This window comes from Musca autumnalis, unplaced genomic scaffold, assembly GCF_047663935.1.
Source record: "Musca autumnalis isolate F117 unplaced genomic scaffold, ASM4766393v1 scaffold_3, whole genome shotgun sequence".
NCBI lineage: Eukaryota > Metazoa > Arthropoda > Insecta > Diptera > Muscidae > Musca > Musca autumnalis.
The window spans coordinates 215003296-215026540 of NW_027411866.1; the positions used below are offsets into that span (position 1 = coordinate 215003296).

The window sequence follows — 23245 nt, forward strand, 5'->3', positions numbered from 1 at the left end:
ATGTTAATGAACAACTTGAATGACAACGTTAGACCCTGCACTCAACTCTTCCACCATGTGTGCTCCAAATGGTCAGAAAAACATGCTGATAATATCCCAAACTACAACTCGGTAATGACAAAGTTAGCCCATGAGGCCAACATGGAAATAAAGACATATTTAGAAAAAACCCGCGTTGAGGATATGCCACATTCTGAAAAAATGGTTAAGAATTTCTACGAATCCTGTATGAAGGATAACCATGAATTTGATCGTTTTAAATTCATGCATTGGTTGGAGAAGGAGAAAAATATGAAATGGGCTCTGTTAACACCCGTGGCTGATAAGAATGTGGTCTTCGATTGGACCTCAACCATGGCCATATTTCGTAAATATGGTTTCAACGATTTGCTTGTAGAGGAATGGACTTCATCTAAGGATACTTTTGATTACGTCAAGCCCATGCAAATGGAATTCTACAAAAACTTTCTTACTCTGCCCTCGGGTGCCATGGATTTCATGGAACTATGGCCACTTATTGATGAGTTTGAACAAAAGATTGGTGATATTAAAGTAGAGCAGCCAGAAGAAAAAACATACAAATTTCACGAGCTACCCTATCCCTGGATGAAAAAATATCTAACAGCTGTGGTAGAACCCAAACAATTGGATGGCAATATGGAGTTAAGCATTGCTAATACCGTTTGCCTCGAAGATTTGGATAAATTGCTAAGCCAATATGACAAGGCATTCCTTTGTCGTTATTTGGAAGTACGTTTTCTACTCTATTTGGAGAAGGCCAGTGCCCGCACCACATCCAATGCATGTATGCTCCAAGTCGCTACTTATCTGAGCATGGCCACCGAAGGTATCTACATGAAATTACATCCGGAATTGTTACTGGAAATACCCCAAATACATCAAATGTTTGGAAATCTTGTCAAAAATATCAACAAAACCCTACAAATGGACAAGGAGAACATCATACCACAAGAATACTTCACAACACTGGAGACCATGAAATTGCAAGTGGGTAACACATATCCACACACTGAAAGCTTGGAAGCCCACTACCAAGATTTGAATCTTCAAGCCGATGACTATTATGGCAATTTTTTGAAAATAATGAAATTCTCTAATAAACCTCTACTCGATGACAGTGACCGGAAAACACTCTACCAAACACCAACATTACTTGTACCCTACTGGAATGTTTTGCCCAGATATGCATACCAGACGAATACGTTGATTGTACCATTTGGTTTATTGAGGGAACCATTTTATAATGCGGCATATGCAGATATCTTCAAGCAGAGTTCACTGGGCACCTTATTGGCCGTAAATATTTTAAATCCATTATTTTTCATGGGTGATTACGACAATTTGGGTATAGTCAACTTTAGGTCTACATTCTTCATTTGAGGTATTTTTCTCATCTCTGGAGCCCAAGGAGAGTGAACGTTATCAAAAGATGTTTAACATGACGACCGCCGAAGAACAGGTGCAACAGCAGCTCCAGCAGTTATTCTTCATCAATGAAATGCATACGCATTGTGAATGGTTTTATGCCGCAGCAGATCGTTTCAATACTGTGCTCATGGACTTGTCATATTTCAACGAAGCCTTTGAATGCAAATTTAATAGTTTTATGAAATACAATTTATAAAAACAACAAGTAACAAGTAAGAAAAGTCTATAGTCGGACGGAGCCGACCATGGGATACCCTATACCACTATCCCTGGACAATCGCTCTCCACGGAACTTCTTTTCAATGATTGTGAAAATTTAATTATCAAATATCAGAGATGTAATGTAAAATACTTATGACCAAAACCAAAAAGTTATCATGGGCGTGAAGATAAAATCGATTTTAACTAGCGGAGACAAAAACCACATTGGTGGTGGTATAACAGTATAACAGTTGTAAAAACGATTTTGAAAACGATTTTCATAGATATATGTATGTTTTAGAAGATTACTCAGAATACAAAAAAAAAATAAGCACATGCATAGCACTAAGTATTTTATTGTGGATATTTTGAGAAAATTGGAAATTTTTGGAGAAGATGAAACAAAATGGACCGATGATTAAATGCCTTCATGTATGTGATGGACCTATTGAGGGGCCCTCTAGGAAAAATGTATGAACCCTGCGGATATATGAAGGGCACCGATAAATAGGGTATTGAGAGCACTTTCAGACTATATTTATTTCAATACATGATGATTGTAGAAATTTTGAAATATTGACCATTTATGAAAACACTCTATATTTGTGGGTGGACCTATTGAGGGGCCCTCTAGGAAAAATTTATGAGCCCTGCGTATATATGGAGGGCACCGTTAAATAGGGTATTGAGAGCACTTTCAGACTATATTTATTTCAATACATGATGACTGTAGAAATTTTGAAATATTGACCATTTATGAAAACACTCTATATTTGGGGGTGGACCTATTGAGGGGCCCTCTAGGAAAAATTTATGAACCTTGCGGATATATGGAGGGCACCGTTAAATAGGGTATTGAGAGCACTTTCAGACTATATTTATTTCAATACATGATGACTGTAGAAATTTTGAAATATTGACCTTTATGAAAACACTCTATATTATATCCGCAATAGGCCCACCCACAAATATAGAGTGTTTTCATAAACGGTCAATATTTCAAAATTTCTACAATCATCATGTATTGAAATAAATATAGTCTGAAAGTGCTCTCAATACCCTATTTAACGGTGCCCTCCATATATCCGCAGGGTTCATAAATTTTTCCTAGAGGGCCCCTCAATAGGTCCATCCCATTCTTCTTCTTCTTTATTTGCAAATCCGTTATCCGGATATAAGCGATTTTACAATAGAATTTTAAATGTGTTAATATAATTTCATATTTATATTATAATGATTATCCAGGCATAAACAGCTCTCTATTTCTTGCAGCCGAAATCACATTTCCTTCATCTCGGCAGCCTGTCCAGTCTTGGATATTTTTCATCCAGTTCAGTTCTCTTCTACCTCTTCCTCTTTTTCGTTCTATTTTACCTTTTATAATGGTTTGCAGAAGCTTATATTTGTCATTTCTCATGAGATGTCCCAGGTATGCAATTTTTCGAGATTTGACATGTTGCAGCAGTTGTCTTTCTAATCCCATTCTTCTTAGAACCTCCTGGTTTGATACATGGTCGGTCCAGGGTATCTTTAAAATCCTTCGGTAGACCCATATTTCGAAGGATTCAAGCTTTTTCTCATCGGTTATTTTGATGGTCCACGTCTCAACTGCGTAGAGTAGTACAGACCAGATATAGCATTTCACAAATCTGGCTTTTGTTGTGAGGCTTATGTCGTGGTTTGTTAATACTTTTTTATACTTGAAAAAGGCATCTCTGGCCATCTCTATACGTCGTTTAATTTCGTTTGACGAATCCCATTTTTCGTTTAATAATACCCCAAGATATGTAAAATTTGTGACTCGTTCAATATTATTATTTTTAATTTTTAGTGTGGTGTTATATTGATCGTTCCTCCTACTCACAATCATGTATTTGGTTTTTTTAATGTTTATTTTTAGGCCATTACTCCTATTCGTTTACTTCCAATGGCTTCCTTAAATATTTTCTGGGAATAAATGTTGAACAGCAAGGGGGACAATATGCATCCCTGTCTCACTCCTCTTGATATTTCAATTTCGTCTGTTGGTTCACTGTTTATCTCCATCCGAGCTTTTTGATTCCAATACAAGTTTTTTATGCATCTTATTTCTTTTTCCCCAACTCCAATGTCCTTCAATATTTTGATTAACTTGTCGTGCTGAACGGTGTCAAACGCCTTTTCGTAATCTATGAAGCAGAGGAAAGCATCTTTGTGGACATCTCTGCATTTCTGCACCAGTATCAGCATGGACGGCAAAGCTTCTCTAGTCCCCATGCCTTCTTTGAACCCAAACTGTGAGTCTCCCATAGCTTTTTCACATGCAGGATATATTCTTGTGTGTATTATTCTCAGAAATATTTTAAGAATGTGGCACATAAGGCTAATGAGCCTGTACTCACTGCATTTCCTTGCATTAGACTTCTTTGGTATTGCTACAAAGGTCGATAGTAACCAGTCATGTGGGTATTGACCAGTGTCATATACATAATTAAAAAGTTTTACTATTATTGGTATATTGCGTTCATCTACTACATCCTATACATGAAGGCATTTCATCATCGGTCCATTTTGTTTAATCTTCTCGTGTAATAATATTTTTTTTTTTTTTTTTTTCAAAAATTTCCAATTTTCTCAAAATTTCAATAATAAAATACTTAGTGCCATGCATGTGTTTATTTTTATTTTTTTTTTTTTGTATTCTGACTAATCTTCTAAAACATACTTATATCCATGAAAATCGTTTTTACAACTGTTATACGAATCTGTTATACAACTGTTATACTGTTATACCACCATTGTGGGTTTTGTCTCCGCTAGTTAAAATCGTTTTTATCTTCACACCCATAAAGTTATCTAGCATGACAAAGACATTTTTGTAGCAGGAAAGGAAAATTGAATTCACACAAACTAAAATGTAATGAAACCCACTTATGTAGTACTACTACTTCCGTTGTTTAACCGCTACGTTATTGAAATTTTTACCAATTTCACACAAAAGTTTCAGTCCATGTAACCCGCTAAGTATTATGTGATCTTCACGTTGGTTTGTACGCGTCTTCTTCATCGTAAACTCAAACTTTGTTTAAAATTTTGCGGGTTATTATTTTGACCTACAGAGTCGCTACAAAATTGGTTACAATTTTGTTTTTGGTCCATTTCATCCCCTGAACATTTCACGATCATCACCAAAAACTAATCATTTCCATACTGGCCCGAACCCAACCTCCTTAAAACATTCGTCACAAGCGGTCCATAATGGCGGCCTTAAGCTTGTTTACAATTTTTAATGGACGGACACACATCGCTAAATCGCTTTATCTCGTCGAGATATGAATTTCGGCATACCAAATAAGGGGTCTAGGACGAATATTTCGTGGTGTTACATAAACTTTTGGAGAGACGATATGTAGCATGGGATAAAAATGTGGTTCTCTACACAGAACCCATTATATATTAGGCAGTAGGTCCGTTATCTAGCGAACACTTTATTGCAATTTACATCAGAGGAAAGGTTAGTAGTTTTTTTCCATATGTAGGCTACTTTGCGAAATATATATGTCCTCAAGGAATTAAAATATCGACCAAAAATAAAATTTTTATATTTTTCATACAAAAGTAATGGTCCATTTCACCCGCTAAAGAATATCAGATCATTATTCAAAATTGTAGGCATCTTTTTCGACCTTTACTCTTACCCGGTGCAAAATTTCGTGACTATTGATGTATAATTGCGACTTCTAGCGAGTTTATTATTACACTACAAACAAATAACGGAATATATTAGGCTGTAACTCTGTTATCTGATCGTGCACACCAACATAATTGGCATCAATTGAAAGGTCAAGCGTTCCACTTTCAAGTATATCTCACTTGTCCGGAATCTCACTTCCAGGAATTAAGATATAAGCTGTATATTAAAAATTTCACAATTTTCACACAAAAGTTTTGGTCCATTTAACCCTCTAAATATTATCCGATCGCCATCTCAAATTGTAAGCTTCTCCTTTGTGATATACTCTTACCTTATTTAAAATTACGAGTTGATCGGACTATTATTGAGACCTACAGAGCCGCTAGAAAATTGGATAAATATTAGGTTTTTGGTCCATTTCACCCGCTAAATATTTCACGATCATCACCAATAAGAATAGGGATCTATTCTGATCTGAACCCGACCTCCATACAAAATTTCGTGACGATCGGTCCATAATTGCGGCCAGGAGCGTGTTTACAATTTATAATGGACAGACGGACGGACGGACGGACGGACGGACGGACACACATCTCAAAATCGCTTTATCTCGTCGAGATATGAAGATTGGTATACCACATTGGGGGTCTCCGACGAATATTTCGCGGTGTTACATGAATTTTTACCAAAACAAACTTATAATACCCTTTTCCACATTGTGGTATAGGGTATAAAAAAAACGCTTTACAAAACACTGATACTACCCGTGCTGATGTATGGTTCCGAAGGCTGGGTACTTGCGCAAGCAGATAAGGAAGTGCTTGGCGTGTTTTAGAGAAAAATTCTTCGAAAGATCTACGGACCGATCTGCGTTGACGGTGAATATCGACGTCGTATGAACCACGAGATGTATCTGCTATACAACGACATCAATATAGTTAAACGTATCGAGATGCAACGATAAGAATGAACGATGATGAACCCGCTAAAAAGGCGTATGAATACATGCCACATGGCGGTGAACGCGAAACTGGCAGGCCAAAGAATAGATGGCGGCAACAAGTGGATGAAGAGATGAGAAGGCGCGAGTTGGAGATCTTTTCTTAGTTCGGCTTATGGAACAAATGTTCTGTAATGGGCCAGCTGACAAAGTAAGTAATATTAAAAAAAATCATTATTAGTGTGTTCAATATGGAAATGTTTCATTAATTTGCCCATTTGTGTTGCACAAAGTGTAATTTCTTCCGCATTCACATCTTTTAAAATTCAGTGAAAATCAACACGGAAGAATTGGCTAAATTACCACAACAACAACTAATTTGCATTACGAGTGCCTTAAATCTCTACGACAGATATCTAAAGGTATTAGTCGTTCCTTTCTATAGAACATCAAACGAATGAATACGATTGCATACAATTTGTTTTATATTGATCTTTTTGTTGCTTTACATGGGCCACCGATGCGTATGCATTATGGAAACGATATACATACACTAGCGGTCATCTGAATAGGTTTGAATTTTTATACCCTCCACCATAGGATGGGGGTATATTAAGTTTGTCACTACGTTTGTAACTACTCGAAATAATCATTGTAGACCCCACAAAGTATATATATTCTTGATCAGCGTGCAATTCTACATCGATATAGCCATGTCCGTCCGTCTGTCCGTCTGTCCGTCTGTCCGTCTGTGGAAATCACTCTAGCGTCCGAACGGATTGACGTAGGTTGATGAAATTTTGGGAAAATATGTTATATTTACGTAGGACTTTTGGTATTGAAAACGGGCTATGTAGGTCCACGCTTTCGTATAGCCCCCATACAAAATGACGCGTGACGCGTCGTCGTTTTAAGGAATTTTTAAGATATTTGGCCCATTTGACCACCGAATTGATTGTAATTTGGTACTTTGTGTCTCCAGAGGCCAAAAAATATTCCTACCAAAGTTGGGTTATATAGGTCCACGTTTTGGTATAGCCCCCATATAAGGCCCCATATAAAGTACGCGTCATTTTAATATATTTTGAATGTATTAGACCCATTTGACCACAGAATTGGTTGTAATTTGGTATTTTGTGTCTTCAGAGGTCAAAAAACATTCCTTCCAAAGATGGGTTATATAGGTCCACGTTTTGGTATAGACCCCATATAAGGCCCCTTATAAAGTACGCGTCATTTTAATATATTTTGAATCTATTTGACCCATTTGACCAAAGAATCGGTTGTAACTTTGTATTTTGTGTTTCCAGAGACTAAGAAACATTTCTGCCATAAAATGTTTATATAGGCCCACGTGTTGATATAGCCCCCATAATACAGTATCTCCCGATTTTCGATATTTTGAACGTTTTAGCCTCATTATCACGCCGAGATGGCTGAAATTTGGTATTTAGTCTTTTTTAGGCGTATAAAACTTTCCCCCAGAAATAAAATTTTCCCCCAGAAATTTGTAGGTGTAGGTCCACGCCATCATATAGCCCCCATAGAACGGTACCTTCCGAATTTCGGTATTTTGAAGGTTGTGGCCACATTAATCCACCGAAATGGCTGAAATTTGTGGTGGAGGGTATAAAAAGTTCGGCCCGACCGAACTTAACGCTTTTCTTACTTGTTTTCTTTTTATACCCTCCACCATAGGATGGGGGTATATTAAGTTTGTCACTACGTTTGTAACTACTCGAAATAATCATTGTAGACCCCACAAACTGTATATATTCTTGATCAGGGTGCAATTCTACATCGATATAGCCATGTCCGTCCGTCTGTCCGTCTGTGGAAATCACTCTAGCGTCCGAACGGATTGACGTAGGTTGATGAAACTTTGGGAAAATGTATTATATGTACGTAGGACTTTTGGTATTGAAAGCGGGCTATGTAGGTCCACGCTTTCGTATAGCCCCCATACAAAATGACGCGTGACGCGTCGTCGTTTTAAGGAATTTTTAAGATATTTGTCCCATTTTACCACCGAATTGGTTGTAATTTGTGTCTCCAGAAGCCAAAAAACATTCCTACCAAAGTTGGGTTATATAGGTCCACGTTTTGGTATAGCCCCCATATAAGGCACCATATAAAGTACGCGTCATTTTAATATATTTTGAACGTATTAGACCCATTTGACCGCGGAATTGGTTGTAATTTGGTACTTTGTGTCTTCAGAGGCCAGAAAGCATTCCTACCAAAGTTGGGTTATATAGGTCCACGTTTTGGTATAGCCCCCACAATTCTCAACATGGAAAAGTTATCAAGAACTTTCAGATAAAATCAAGAAATATTCCAACAAAAACGTTTTAGAAACCTGCTTTAAATGACTTTTTGATTTCGTTAGATCTCTTCTGAGCTTCGAAAATTGTCTGAAAGCAAATACCAAGTGTAGCCATATTATTAGGATGGATAAATTAGGAAGGACATTGAAAATAGTTGGTATTTTAGCTCAGGTTTAATTTTTAACTATCCTTGCAGTCCAAATTTAAGTATTATCAAGCTCACAAATCCACCATAGTTGACCACATGTTTCATTAATGTTCGAAAATTGGTCTGGAAGAATGTCTCTTCGACGACAATAAAGCAGAAAATTGTAAATCAAATTTAAGTCAATGGAGCATGAAATCGCCGACTTATATAGTGCTGTAATACCTATATAGTCAGGTCAAAAAGTTTTTTTCTGTACACAAGTCATAAAACAAACACGAATAAGTACAAAAGAATGGACTACTGAGGTTATACAGCACTATAAAAGTCGGCGATATCATGCCTTTTTGAGTTAAATTTGAATTACAATTTTCTACTTTATTGTCGTCGAAGAAACATTCTTCCAGACCAATTTTCGAACATTAATGATACATGTGGTCAACTATGGTGGATTTGTGAGCATGATAATACTTAAATTTGTACTGCAAGGATAGTTAAAAATTAAACCTGAGCTAAAATACCAACTATTTTCAATGTCCTTCCTAATTAATCAATCCTAATAATATGGCTACACTTGGTATTTGCTTTCAGACAATTTTCGAAGCTCAGAAGAGATCTAACGAAATCAAAAAGTCATTTAAAGCAGGTTTCTAAAACGTTTTTGTTGGAATATTTCTTGATTTTATCTGAAAGTTCTTGATAACTTTTCCATGTTGAGAATTGAACCCACGTTCCTAATAAAGCGGGTCAAATTTGTTGTAGGATTTATCAGAATGTTCCATTTTACTAAACTAAACCAAAAAATTGCGCAATATTTGCATGGGTAGTACAATTTTTCAATTTTATTTGATTCAAACCTATTCTGATGACCGCAAAAAATTGACACTTTTTTGTACATTTTTTATTATAATTGGGATATTTTCCGAAAATATGGTAACACCGTCAAGTTTTTTTTCTTGGGAATGTTGGCATAGTATAGGACTCTCAAAAAGTAAATGGTATGGATCTGCAATACGAACACATCAGAAGATACATTAACATATAAAAAGAAAAAAATTCAAACCTATTCAGATGACCGCTAGTGTATATCATATAAAAAGTTTGATTTTCAATACATTTTAGGAAATATAGTGGAGAATAATTGAAGACGACTGTGTAGGGTTTTCTATTTGCCACACAAAAGGAAAACAGGGGCCTAATTATGTCATTCGGTATCGAGTTATTTCAAAACTAATACTCAAATTTAATTTACCAAGTAAAATTTTATACGTTTCCAACATGTTCTAAAAGTTCTCATCGATCCCATGTGTGCAAAAAAAAAAAGTTATTAGGGTTCAATAGCCATTTGTTGGAGGCTCCCTTCAATTTTTGGAAAAACCGGGTGTTGCAGAGTAAGTACTTAAATAAATGGACCGACATAGTCGATTATGGAAGTGTATTTTATTTTGAGGGTCACATCTTTTCAATAGATATAGCGCCCACTACTTATTTCAGTGGGTAATCGTATAAATTTTGGACCAGTATCGCTGTGAACAGGATCACAGGATCGCTATACATTTCCAAAGGATCTTCAAACAACCCCTAAACTGAACTTAAACACAAATGTTGAACTTTGTGGGGTCCATTTTAGAAGTTAAACTAAACTTGGACAGGAGACCCAAAGTTTGAATCAAATGGTATGGAGTTTAGCGTCAGAATGGTTGAAGGGATCGGCAGCGTTAATGAAAAAACACGCGATTTTTGCCGATCCATTCAAAATATTCTTTAATAAATCCACGCGTTGAAGGGCCAAGTAAAAATATTCTTTAATAAATCCTTTAAAAGCAGAGCCGTTAAATGGTGAACCTCAGCTTCAAAGATTGCAAAACTTTATTGAACATTATCGTATACCTTAGAAATAATAAACATTCACCACATAATTAAAAAAACAAACAAACAAAAATAGAATTTTTGTTTTGGTTTTTTATGCTAATTAAAAAGCAAAATATTATTTTTAGTGATAGCAAAAATTTTCCATATTAATGTTTAGTTTGCACATTATGCAGTGGTGGTGGTGATAACAGTTTTTGTGCTTATGCTCCGTTGATATGCTTGCGATTGACGCACCTTATCTGTTAAACTTTAACCTCTTCATCCATCATAAGATATTTGCAAACTACAAAGTGATGATGTGCAAAATATTCAAAATTCCCTATAAATACTGAATAGAATCCAGAGCGAATATTAGTTTGTTTGTGAAAGTTAAAGTGGACAATTTAAAGCCCAGTGAATAGAAGAGGAAACCGGTAAATTATTGCCAGAGAGAGATGAAGACATTTGTCCAGCTAATATTGGTGGTGACCGTTTTCGAATTGGTGTACTGCAACAGGATTTTCGATCACGATGCCGTCAACGGAAAACATTATCGTGCGATTATGAACAATTTGGATGAAAATGTCAGCCCCTGCAACCATTTCTATCCATATGTCTGCAACAAATGGATAGAAGAAAACTCTGATGGAAATTACACCTCAGTGTGGGACATGATCCAATACAACAGCAATATGGAAATGATGGAATATTTGACAAACACCCCCAGAGATGAGATGCCAAATTTTGTTAAAATGACAAAGAATTTCTATGACTCCTGTATGGAAAGTCAAGAATTTGATCTCATGGAGTTAATGCATTGGCTGGAAAAACAGGAGAAGATGACTTGGGCCCTACTCACTCCACTCGACACCGAGGGTGTTGTATTCGATTGGCCCTCAACCATGGCCATATTTCGCAAATATGGTTTCAATGACATGTTGGTGGATCAATGGGATAAACCCACTATTGACTTTCAGTATTTAAATGCAATGAATATAGCCGACCTTGCCCAGAGTATAACCCTGCCATACGGTGCCATGGATTTTCAGCAAATATGGAAATACATCGATGAGTTGGGAGATAAATTTTTGGAAATCCAAGTCAAAGTAACAAAAGAAGAAATCTACAAATTCAAAGAACTTCCATACGAGTGGTTGAAAAAATATGTTAGAGAACTAATGGGCGGCCAATTGGATCCAAACATGGAATTGAGTGTGAAAAATGTTGTCGCCATGAAAGAGCTGGATGAAGTGCTAAAGGAATATCAGGACTTTGTCCTTTGCCTTTATTTGGAGGTAGGTTTCCTTAAATATTTGAAGAAGGCCAACAAACGCGATACGCCCAATGCATGCATGGAACAGACCACTAGTCTTTTAACCCCGGCCACTGAATGGATCCACTCACAACTGCATCCAGAACTAGTGCAGGAAATACCCGAAATGCAACAAATGTTTGGAGACGTTGTGAAAAATTTACAAAAAACCTTGCGAATGGGACAGGAGGAGGGTGTAATACCCCAAGAATTCTTTAGAAAACTGGAAACTGTCAGGCTGCAGGTGGGCAATTTCCCTTCATCAGCAAGCACCATGGCAAGTTTGGAATCCTATTATACAAATTTGCAACTTCATGCCAATGACTATTATGGCAATTATATGGAAATATTGAAATTCCATTATGAACTGGAACCCAAAGACAAGGACATGTTCTTCAATACCCGTACATATACTATGCCATCGTGGGATGATACTCCTTTTTATGATCTCGACAAGAATGTATATGTTTTACCATTTGCTGTACTGCGTCCACCAATCTATCATGTCGCCTATGAGAATATTTTCAAACAGAGTGCTTTGGCCAGTATTATGGCTCTACGCTTATTCGACGATTTCGAGTTAATTGGTGGTGGAACCGATAAAATTGATACATTAAATTTAGCTTATTTGGCAAGCTTCTCTTCTTCATTTGAAATATTCTTCTCATCCCTGCAAGACAGAGAGGCCAAACGATATCTGAGCATGTTTGAGATGACTTCGTTGCAAGAACTTAAACAAATGTTCTTCATCAATGCCGTTCAATATCTCTGTGCAATGGGCGATGACGAGGTGGAAGTTGTCAACTATATGCTGATGGATTTGTCAGAATTTAGTTCTACATTTGATTGTAAATTTAATAGATTTTTTAAAAAATTCTAATTTTTTTTTAATAATAAAAAATATATATTTTTTAATAATAATAAAGGTGAAAGAGATTGAATTTTTTTACTTTAATGGGAAGACATTGAATTATTATTTGTTAGCATTAAAAATCATTAAAAAATCCACGCCTATTGTGCTATTTGGTTAGCATTAAAAATCATTAAAAAATCCACGCCTATTGTGCTATTTGGTTAGCATTAAAAATCATTAAAAAATCCACGCCTATTGTGCTATTTGGTTAGCATTAAAAATCATTAAAAAATCCACGCCTATTGTGCTATTTGGTTAGCATTAAAAATCATTAAAAAATCCACGCCTATTGTGCTATTTGGTTAGCATTAAAAATCATTAAAAAATCCACGCCTATTGTGCTATTTGGTTAGCATTAAAAATCATTAAAAAATCCACGCCTATTGTGCTATTTGGTTAGCATTAAAAATCATTAAAAAATCCACGCCTATTGTGCTATTTGGTTAGCATTAAAAATCATTAAAAAATCCACGCCTATTGTGCTATTTGGTTAGCATTAAAAATCATTAAAAAATCCACGCCTATTGTGCTATTTGGTTAGCATTAAAAATCATTAAAAAATCCACGCCTATTGTGCTATTTGGTTAGCATTAAAAATCATTAAAAAATCCACGCCTATTGTGCTATTTGGTTAGCATTAAAAATCATTAAAAAATCCACGCCTATTGTGCTATTTGGTTAGCATTAAAAATCATTAAAAAATCCACGCCTATTGTGCTATTTGGTTAGCATTAAAAATCATTAAAAAATCCACGCCTATTGTGCTATTTGGTTAGCATTAAAAATCATTAAAAAATCCACGCCTATTGTGCTATTTGGTTAGCATTAAAAATCATTAAAAAATCCACGCCTATTGTGCTATTTGGTTAGCATTAAAAATCATTAAAAAATCCACGCCTATTGTGCTATTTGGTTAGCATTAAAAATCATTAAAAAATCCACGCCTATTGTGCTATTTGGTTAGCATTAAAAATCATTAAAAAATCCACGCCTATTGTGCTATTTGGTTAGCATTAAAAATCATTAAAAAATCCACGCCTATTGTGCTATTTGGTTAGCATTAAAAATCATTAAAAAATCCACGCCTATTGTGCTATTTGGTTAGCATTAAAAATCATTAAAAAATCCACGCCTATTGTGCTATTTGGTTAGCATTAAAAATCATTAAAAAATCCACGCCTATTGTGCTATTTGGTTAGCATTAAAAATCATTAAAAAATCCACGCCTATTGTGCTATTTGGTTAGCATTAAAAATCATTAAAAAATCCACGCCTATTGTGCTATTTGGTTAGCATTAAAAATCATTAAAAAATCCACGCCTATTGTGCTATTTGGTTAGCATTAAAAATCATTAAAAAATCCACGCCTATTGTGCTATTTGGTTAGCATTAAAAATCATTAAAAAATCCACGCCTATTGTGCTATTTGGTTAGCATTAAAAATCATTAAAAAATCCACGCCTATTGTGCTATTTGGTTAGCATTAAAAATCATTAAAAAATCCACGCCTATTGTGCTATTTGGTTAGCATTAAAAATCATTAAAAAATCCACGCCTATTGTGCTATTTGGTTAGCATTAAAAATCATTAAAAAATCCACGCCTATTGTGCTATTTGGTTAGCATTAAAAATCATTAAAAAATCCACGCCTATTGTGCTATTTGGTTAGCATTAAAAATCATTAAAAAATCCACGCCTATTGTGCTATTTGGTTAGCATTAAAAATCATTAAAAAATCCACGCCTATTGTGCTATTTGGTTAGCATTAAAAATCATTAAAAAATCCACGCCTATTGTGCTATTTGGTTAGCATTAAAAATCATTAAAAAATCCACGCCTATTGTGCTATTTGGTTAGCATTAAAAATCATTAAAAAATCCACGCCTATTGTGCTATTTGGTTAGCACTAAAAATCATTAAAAAATCCACGCCTATTGTGCTATTTGGTTAGCATTAAAAATCATTAAAAAATCCACGCCTATTGTGCTATTTGGTTAGCATTAAAAATCATTAAAAAATCCACGCCTATTGTGCTATTTGGTTAGCATTAAAAATCATTAAAAAATCCACGCCTATTGTGCTATTTGGTTAGCATTAAAAATCATTAAAAAATCCACGCCTATTGTGCTATTTGGTTAGCATTAAAAATCATTAAAAAATCCACGCCTATTGTGCTATTTGGTTAGCATTAAAAATCATTAAAAAATCCACGCCTATTGTGCTATTTGGTTAGCATTAAAAATCATTAAAAAATCCACGCCTATTGTGCTATTTGGTTAGCATTAAAAATCATTAAAAAATCCACGCCTATTGTGCTATTTGGTTAGCATTAAAAATCATTAAAAAATCCACGCCTATTGTGCTATTTGGTTAGCATTAAAAATCATTAAAAAATCCACGCCTATTGTGCTATTTGGTTAGCATTAAAAATCATTAAAAAATCCACGCCTATTGTGCTATTTGGTTAGCATTAAAAATCATTAAAAAATCCACGCCTATTGTGCTATTTGGTTAGCATTAAAAATCATTAAAAAATCCACGCCTATTGTGCTATTTGGTTAGCATTAAAAATCATTAAAAAATCCACGCCTATTGTGCTATTTGGTTAGCATTAAAAATCATTAAAAAATCCACGCCTATTGTGCTATTTGGTTAGCATTAAAAATCATTAAAAAATCCACGCCTATTGTGCTATTTGGTTAGCATTAAAAATCATTAAAAAATCCACGCCTATTGTGCTATTTGGTTAGCATTAAAAATCATTAAAAAATCCACGCCTATTGTGCTATTTGGTTAGCATTAAAAATCATTAAAAAATCCACGCCTATTGTGCTATTTGGTTAGCATTAAAAATCATTAAAAAAATCCACGCCTATTGTGCTATTTGGTTAGCATTAAAAATCATTAAAAAATCCACGCCTATTGTGCTATTTGGTTAGCATTAAAAATCATTAAAAAATCCACGCCTATTGTGCTATTTGGTTAGCATTAAAAATCATTAAAAAAATCCACGCCTATTGTGCTATTTGGTTAGCATTAAAAATCATTAAAAAATCCACGCCTATTGTGCTATTTGGTTAGCATTAAAAATCATTAAAAAATCCACGCCTATTGTGCTATTTGGTTAGCATTAAAAATCATTAAAAAATCCACGCCTATTGTGCTATTTGGTTAGCATTAAAAATCATTAAAAAATCCACGCCTATTGTGCTATTTGGTTAGCATTAAAAATCATTAAAAAATCCACGCCTATTGTGCTATTTGGTTAGCATTAAAAATCATTAAAAAATCCACGCCTATTGTGCTATTTGGTTAGCATTAAAAATCATTAAAAAATCCACGCCTATTGTGCTATTTGGTTAGCATTAAAAATCATTAAAAAATCCACTTGGATCACCGTATCGTATGTGTAATTTTTATACATGTAATGGAAACATTATGTATTATGCATACGCACCCTAGTCGGCTTATTGTCACATTCTATGGTCGATTTTTAATCAATTTTAGAGAATGTAAATAATTGAGAATCTAAGAAGGACGGACCTTAGGAGTTTTATTAGAAAAGAAGACCAACACATCCAACAAACATGCTATAATTGTTTTGCTGGTGGTTTTTTTTAACCTCGTCAGGTGTCTTATTTCTAAACGTCCTTGCTATTATCATATGTTTTTGGAAAATGCATATTTTCCTGTCTTTGCTTACATATGTACGTCTTTGCATTCTAAACAAAATAAAACAAATGAGAAAAGGCTATAGTCGGTACGGGGCCGAGTATGTGATACCCTACACCAATATCTCTGTGCATTATCTTTTCACTCGAAAACATTTCTTTTAGGGAGATACGAAAGTTTTCACCTATCTGGCTTTTATACCAAATGACAAGGCGAACTGAACCAAAATAATTAATATTTCATTTTATATTTGACTACTATCGACATCACCAACATCAATATGCTTCTATCTCTGTGAGAAAATTTCGTGATAATCCGATCAAAATTCCGACCTGTAGTGATATTGCGGAAAAAGTGGAAAAAATGGATACATTACCGACTATTGCGATATCTCTATTATTTGACCACCTACGCCAACCTACTTTGCATAATTTTAAAGATGGGATTTTCTACTTTCTAAGTCAGGCATTGCTTTTAGAGGTGTGATATCCGCCATTTGTATTAAAATCGCAAAAATGGAAATTTGGGTTTTATTTGCGACTATTGTGATATCTTCGTTGTTAGATCACCTACGAGAACCTACTTAACAGCGTTAGAAATGTGATATTTTCTACTTTCATTGTCAGGTTTTGCTTTTGGTATACCCCTTATAGAAGCTGGGATATTCGCTTTGGAAAAACGTTGTATTTTTATCCACATAAGCTTTTTGCCCATTCCCACCCCTAAATATTATCCGACCATCTCCAAAATCAATAGGATTCTTTCCCTCCGGGAACCCCATCAACATTCAAAATTTCGTGACGATCCGATCAAAATTACGACCTGTAGCGTGATTACAAGGTTTAGATGGACAGACGGACGGACACACATAGCCATACCGACTCAGCTCGTCGAGACATTCATTTTGGTATATATAAGTATGGGTCTACGACCATTATTTCGATGCGTTACAAACTTTTTGGCCAAAACTAACTTATAATACCCTCCCCACATAGTGGTGTATGTAGGGTATAATTATTTACATTCTCTAAAATTGATTAAAAATCGACCATTGAATGTGACAATAAGCCGACTAGGGTGCGTATGCATGATACATAATGTTTCCATACATGTATAAAAATTACACATACGATACGGTGATCCATGTAAAGCAGTGAACAGATCAATGTAAAAGAAATTGTACATAACACAATAGGCGTGGATTTTTTAATGATTTTTAATGCCAACCCAAATAGCACAATAGGCGTGGATTTTTTAATGATTTTTAATGCCAACCCAAATAGCACAATAGGCGTGGATTTTTTAATGATTTTTAATGCCAACCCAAATAGCACAATAGGCGTGGATTTTTTAATGATTTTTAATGCCAACCCAAATAGCACAATAGGCGTGGATTTTTTAATGATTTTTAATGCCAACCCAAATAGCACAATAGGCGTGGATTTTTTAATGATTTTTAATGCCAACCCAAATAGCACAATAGGCGTGGATTTTTTAATGATTTTTAATGCCAACCCAAATAGCACAATAGGCGTGGATTTTTTAATGATTTTTAATGCCAACCCAAATAGCACAATAGGCGTGGATTTTTTAATGATTTTTAATGCCAACCCAAATAGCACAATAGGCGTGGATTTTTTAATGATTTTTAATGCCAACCCAAATAGCACAATAGGCGTGGATTTTTTAATGATTTTTAATGCCAACCCAAATAGCACAATAGGCGTGGATTTTTTAATGATTTTTAATGCCAACCCAAATAGCACAATAGGCGTGGATTTTTTAATGATTTTTAATGCCAACCCAAATAGCACAATAGGCGTGGATTTTTTAATGATTTTTAATGCCAACCCAAATAGCACAATAGGCGTGGATTTTTTAATGATTTTTAATGCCAACCCAAATAGCACAATAGGCGTGGATTTTTTAATGATTTTTAATGCCAACCCAAATAGCACAATAGGCGTGGATTTTTTAATGATTTTTAATGCCAACCCAAATAGCACAATAGGCGTGGATTTTTTAATGATTTTTAATGCCAACCCAAATAGCACAATAGGCGTGGATTTTTTAATGATTTTTAATGCCAACCCAAATAGCACAATAGGCGTGGATTTTTTAATGATTTTTAATGCCAACCCAAATAGCACAATAGGCGTGGATTTTTTAATGATTTTTAATGCCAACCCAAATAGCACAATAGGCGTGGATTTTTTAATGATTTTTAATGCCAACCCAAATAGCACAATAGGCGTGGATTTTTTAATGATTTTTAATGCCAACCCAAATAGCACAATAGGCGTGGATTTTTTAATGATTTTTAATGCCAACCCAAATAGCACAATAGGCGTGGATTTTTTAATGATTTTTAATGCTAACAAAATAGCACCTTGCACTCTTCCAAATGTTCTCCCATTAAAGTAAAAAATGCCATCTCTTACACCTTTATTATTATTTTATAAAATATTTTTTATTATTAAAAAAAAATTAGAATTTTTTAAAAACTCTATTAAATTTACAATCAAATGCAGAATTAAATTCTGACAAATCCATAAGCATATAGTTGACAACTTCCGCCTCGTCATCGTCCTTTTCACAGAGATAATGAACGGCATTGATGAAGAACATTTGTTTGAGTTCTTGCAACGAAGTCATCTCAAACATGCTCAGATATCGTTTGGCCTCTTTGTCTTGCAGGGATGAGAAGAATATTTCAAATGAGGAAGAGAAGCTTGCCAAATAAGTCAAATTTAATGTATCAATTTTATCGGTGCCATCACCCAATAACTCGAAATCTTCGAATAAGCGTAGAGCCATAATAGTGGCCAAAGCACTCTGTTTGAAAATATTCTCATAGGCGACATGATAGATTGGTGGACGCAGTACAGCAAATGGTAAAACATATACATTCTTGTCGAGATCATAAAAAGGCGTATCATCCCACGATGGCATAGTATATGTACGGGTATTGAAGAACATGTCCTTGTCTTTGGGTTCCAGTTCAAAATGGAATTTCAATATTTCCATATAATTGCCATAATAGTCATTGGCATGAAGTTGCAAATTTTTATAATAGGATTCCAAACTTGCCATTGTATTTGCTGATGAAGGGAAGTTGCCCACCTGCAGTCTGACAGTTTCCAGTTTTCTAAAGAATTCTTGGGGTATTATACCCTCCTCCTGTCCCATTCGCAAGGTTTTTTGTAAGTTTTTAACAACGTCTCCAAATATTTGTTGCATTTCGGGTATTTCCTGCACTAGTTCTGGATGCAGTTGTGAGTGGATCCATTCAGTGGCTGGGGTTAAAAGACTAGCGGTCTGTTCCATACATGCATTGGGCGTATCGCGTTTGTTGGCCCTCTCCAAATATTTAAGAAAACGTACCTCCAAATAAATGCAAAGAAAATAGTCCTGATATTCCACTAGCACTTCATTCAGCTCTTTCATGGCGACAACATTTTTCATACTCAACTCCATGTTTGGATCCAATTGGCCACCCATCAGGGCTCTAACATATTTTTTCAACCACTCGTATGGAAGTTCTTTGAATTTGTAGATTTCTTCTTTGGGTTTTTTGACTTGGATTTCCAAAAATTTATCTTCCAACTCATCGATGTATTTCCATATTTGCTCAAAATTCATGGTACCGTAGGGCAGGGTCATACTCTGGGCAAGGTCGACCATATCCTTTTCATTTAAAAACTGATAGTTAATAGTGGGTTTATCCCATTGATCCACCAACATGTCATTGAAACCATATTTGCGAAATATGGCCATGGTTGAGGGCCAATCGAATACAACACCCTTGGTGTCGAGTGGAGTGAGTAGAGCCCAAGTCATCTTCTCCTTATTTTCCAGCCAATGCATAAATTCCATGGGATCAAATTCTTGACTTTCCATACAGGAGTCATAGAAATTCTTTGTCATTTTAACAAAATTTGGCATCTCATTGCGGGGGGTGTTTTTCAAATATTTCATTATTTCCATATTGCTGTTGTGTTCGATCATGTCCCACACTGAGGTGTAATTTCCATCAGTGTTTTTTCTATCCATTTGTTGCAGACATATGGATAGAAATGGTTGCAGGGGCTGACGTCTTCATCCAAATTGTTCATAATCAGACGATAATGTTTTTCATTGACGGCGTCGTGAACGGAAATCCTGTTGCAGTAGACCAATTCGAAAATGGCCACCACCAATAATAGCTGGACAAATGTCTTCATCTCTCTGTGCAATAATTTAACGGTTTCCTCTTCTATTCACTGGGCTTTAAATTGTCCACTTTAACTTTCACAAATAAACTAATATTCGCTCTGAATTCTATTCTAGTATTTATAGGGAATTTTGAATATTTTGCACATCATCACTTTGTAGTTTGCAGATATCTTTTGTATGGAAGAAGAGGTTAAAGTTTAACAGATAAGGTGGGTCACCCAACAACACAGCATAGAAACGGAGCATAAGCATAAAAACTGTTATCACCACCACCACCACTGCATAATGTGCGAACAAAACATAAAAATGGAAAATTTTTGCTATCACTGCAAAATAATATTTTGCTCTTTGTTTAGCATAAATAACCAAAACAAAAATTCTATTTTTGTTTGTTTTTTTTTTTTTAATTATGTAGTGAATGTTTATTATTTCTAAGGTATACGATAATATTTAAAAATGTTTTGCAATCTTTGAAACGGAGGTTTGCCATTTAACGACTTAGTAACTAAACTGTTAATATATTTTTTTTACAATACTAGGAAAATGCCTGGAAAATGCTGGATATAACTGTACATTCAATACCAATGCTTCAATGTTTAGTACTAACTTTAATACTGTATAGCAAGATGAACTTTTTAATTTTATTTATTTTTATCTTCTTTTTTTCGCATTTTTTATTTGAATTTTTCTTAATCTAAACATAGTGTAATTTATTGAATTTCATAGTTGTACATTTTAGTAAATGAATAGTATGTAAGATTAAATGAAGTTAACTGTAAGGAAAGAGACAATTAATTAGGAAATGGAATACTTACTAATTTATTTAGCTGGCCCATTACAGAACATTTGTTCCATAAACCGAACTAAGAAAAGATCTCTAACTCTCTATGTTTACTGCTTCGCTTTCTGGAATACCGCGCCTTTTCATCTCTTCATCCACTTGTTTGCTCCATTTAAGCTTAGGCCTGCCAATTCTGCGTGCACCGCCATGTGGCACGTATTTATACGCCTTTTTAGCGGGTTCATCATCGCCCATTCTTATGATATGGCCTAGCCAACGCAATCGTTGCATCTCGATACGTTTATCTATACTAGGGCCTAATTATGTGATTCGATATCGAGTTGTTTCGAACCGACTACTCGAAGTTGGGATGACCACATTGGTTATCGAGTAAAATGATCGAGTTTTTGAACATAAATTTGCGAGAAATTACTCATAGCTAAATTAACTATCGTAAACCAACAAAATGAAAGACTTATTAATGTATTTCCGTTGAGAATTTAAACATTGCTGTTTGTTGTCGGTTTGTAGAAGAACAAGTAAAAAAGTATCAGTCGGCTTTGCCGATAGAGATATACCCTTAGCCTGTATATATTGAAACAATGTTTTCCCAAAAAAAACGTATGTATTTAGGGCTTTTTAAAAATGTTGGGAATTTGAACCGACAAAATGTTCATTAGGATTATAGATCAAAAGTTTTGCGGAGGAGACACTAAAAGGAATGGATCTACGTTGACCATTATGGAAGTGGATCTCCAGCCACTACATATGGTGCCATAGGGGTTTTTTACACCCTTCGGGATGTTTGCTCAAGAAGTATGGACTTGCCCCTGAAGAAACGTTTACCATCGTAATTGAGGCAGCACATGCAAGTTGCTTCAACAAAAATCAAAGTGATTCGATAGCAGGTCTTAAAATGAACTTATACGAAATTTTGTGTGGGAGGTACCGGGTGGATTGGACAAACATAGTCCATATTTGAACCTGATCTATATCTAGTAGATATATTAAGATGTGTAAAGTATGGACCAATTCGGCCACTCCCTTCAAGAGTTACCGTATGAACAAATTTTTCGAACATTTTTGAACTTTTGTTGGGGAGGTACCTTAAGGAGTGGACCAATATGGCTTATCTTCAAACTTAAACTATGTTTGGACAAAATATTACTAAGGCCATATCGTGGACCGAATCGGCAGATCCGTTCGAGAGTTATCTTGGGCTCCAACCACCTCACACGGTGTCATAGGGGTTTTGTCCAACTTTCAGGCTATTTTCTCAGGAAGTGTGGACTTGCCCCTGATGAAACTTGTACCGTCGCACAGTGTCACGACCGTGGCCAAAAATGGTAAAAACTAAATACTTCGTTCAACAAATTTATTGATGGGGAGTGATAGAAAATATATTAATTAAGAAGAATCTGAGTTTTGGTGCTGATACTTGAAGTAGTTTTAGCTATATGAGGATTTAAATCCGACAATTTTAGTTAATACGTATTTTTGTGTTTTTTTTCTAAAATTAATAAATTATATTATGCGTTAATATTTAAAATTTAAAAGTAACCATGGCTGCAAAAACGGTTCCCAAGTTCTCTTGGGATGTAATAAACTTGGCTACACATATGTTTGCATGAAAATATTAATCATATGGTGTTTACATTTACCCAAACATGTATTACTAAGTTTATTAATTTTCTGAAGCAAATTTTAAATTGAGTGGAGTGGGAAAAAATTGTGTGAAAGTGTATATCGATATTTTTTGCTGTATG

At 35.0% G+C, this 23245-nt stretch overlaps 3 protein-coding genes across 3 annotated transcripts; 2 read left to right on the plus strand and 1 right to left on the minus strand.

Moving 5' to 3' along the window:
- On the plus strand, positions 1-6724 carry LOC141398436 (uncharacterized). The gene is made up of 3 exons (XM_073975719.1): positions 1-1317; positions 1424-1610; positions 6594-6724. Exons 1-3 carry the CDS (start codon positions 1-3, stop codon positions 6722-6724), a joined length of 1635 nt encoding a protein of 544 aa, XP_073831820.1.
- Positions 6725-11149: 4425 nt separating this feature from the next.
- On the plus strand, positions 11150-12838 carry LOC141398437 (uncharacterized). The gene is made up of 2 exons (XM_073975720.1): positions 11150-12746; positions 12825-12838. The coding sequence occupies exons 1-2, from the start codon at positions 11150-11152 to the stop codon at positions 12836-12838; spliced, it is 1611 nt and encodes a 536-aa protein (XP_073831821.1).
- Positions 12839-18970: 6132 nt separating this feature from the next.
- LOC141398438 (uncharacterized) lies at positions 18971-20410 on the minus strand. Its single transcript, XM_073975721.1, has one exon. The coding sequence runs from the start codon at positions 20408-20410 to the stop codon at positions 18971-18973; it is 1440 nt and encodes a 479-aa protein (XP_073831822.1).
- Positions 20411-23245: the final 2835 nt, after the last annotated feature.

Excerpts from the sequence above, each read along its gene's own strand:
- LOC141398437 (XM_073975720.1), top strand. The coding sequence starts at position 11,150 with ATGAACAATTTGGATGAAAATGTCAGCCCCTGCAACCATTTCTATCCA.
- LOC141398438 (XM_073975721.1), bottom strand. The coding sequence starts at position 20,410 with ATGACAAAGAATTTCTATGACTCCTGTATGGAAAGTCAAGAATTTGAT.
- LOC141398436 (XM_073975719.1), top strand. The coding sequence starts at position 1 with ATGTTAATGAACAACTTGAATGACAACGTTAGACCCTGCACTCAACTC. Across the intron at positions 1,318-1,423 it reads CACTGGGCACCTTATTGGCC|CCCAAGGAGAGTGAACGTTA; the intron begins GTAAATATTTTA and ends TCATCTCTGGAG. Across the intron at positions 1,611-6,593 it reads TTTCAACGAAGCCTTTGAAT|TGAAAATCAACACGGAAGAA; the intron begins GCAAATTTAATA and ends TTTAAAATTCAG.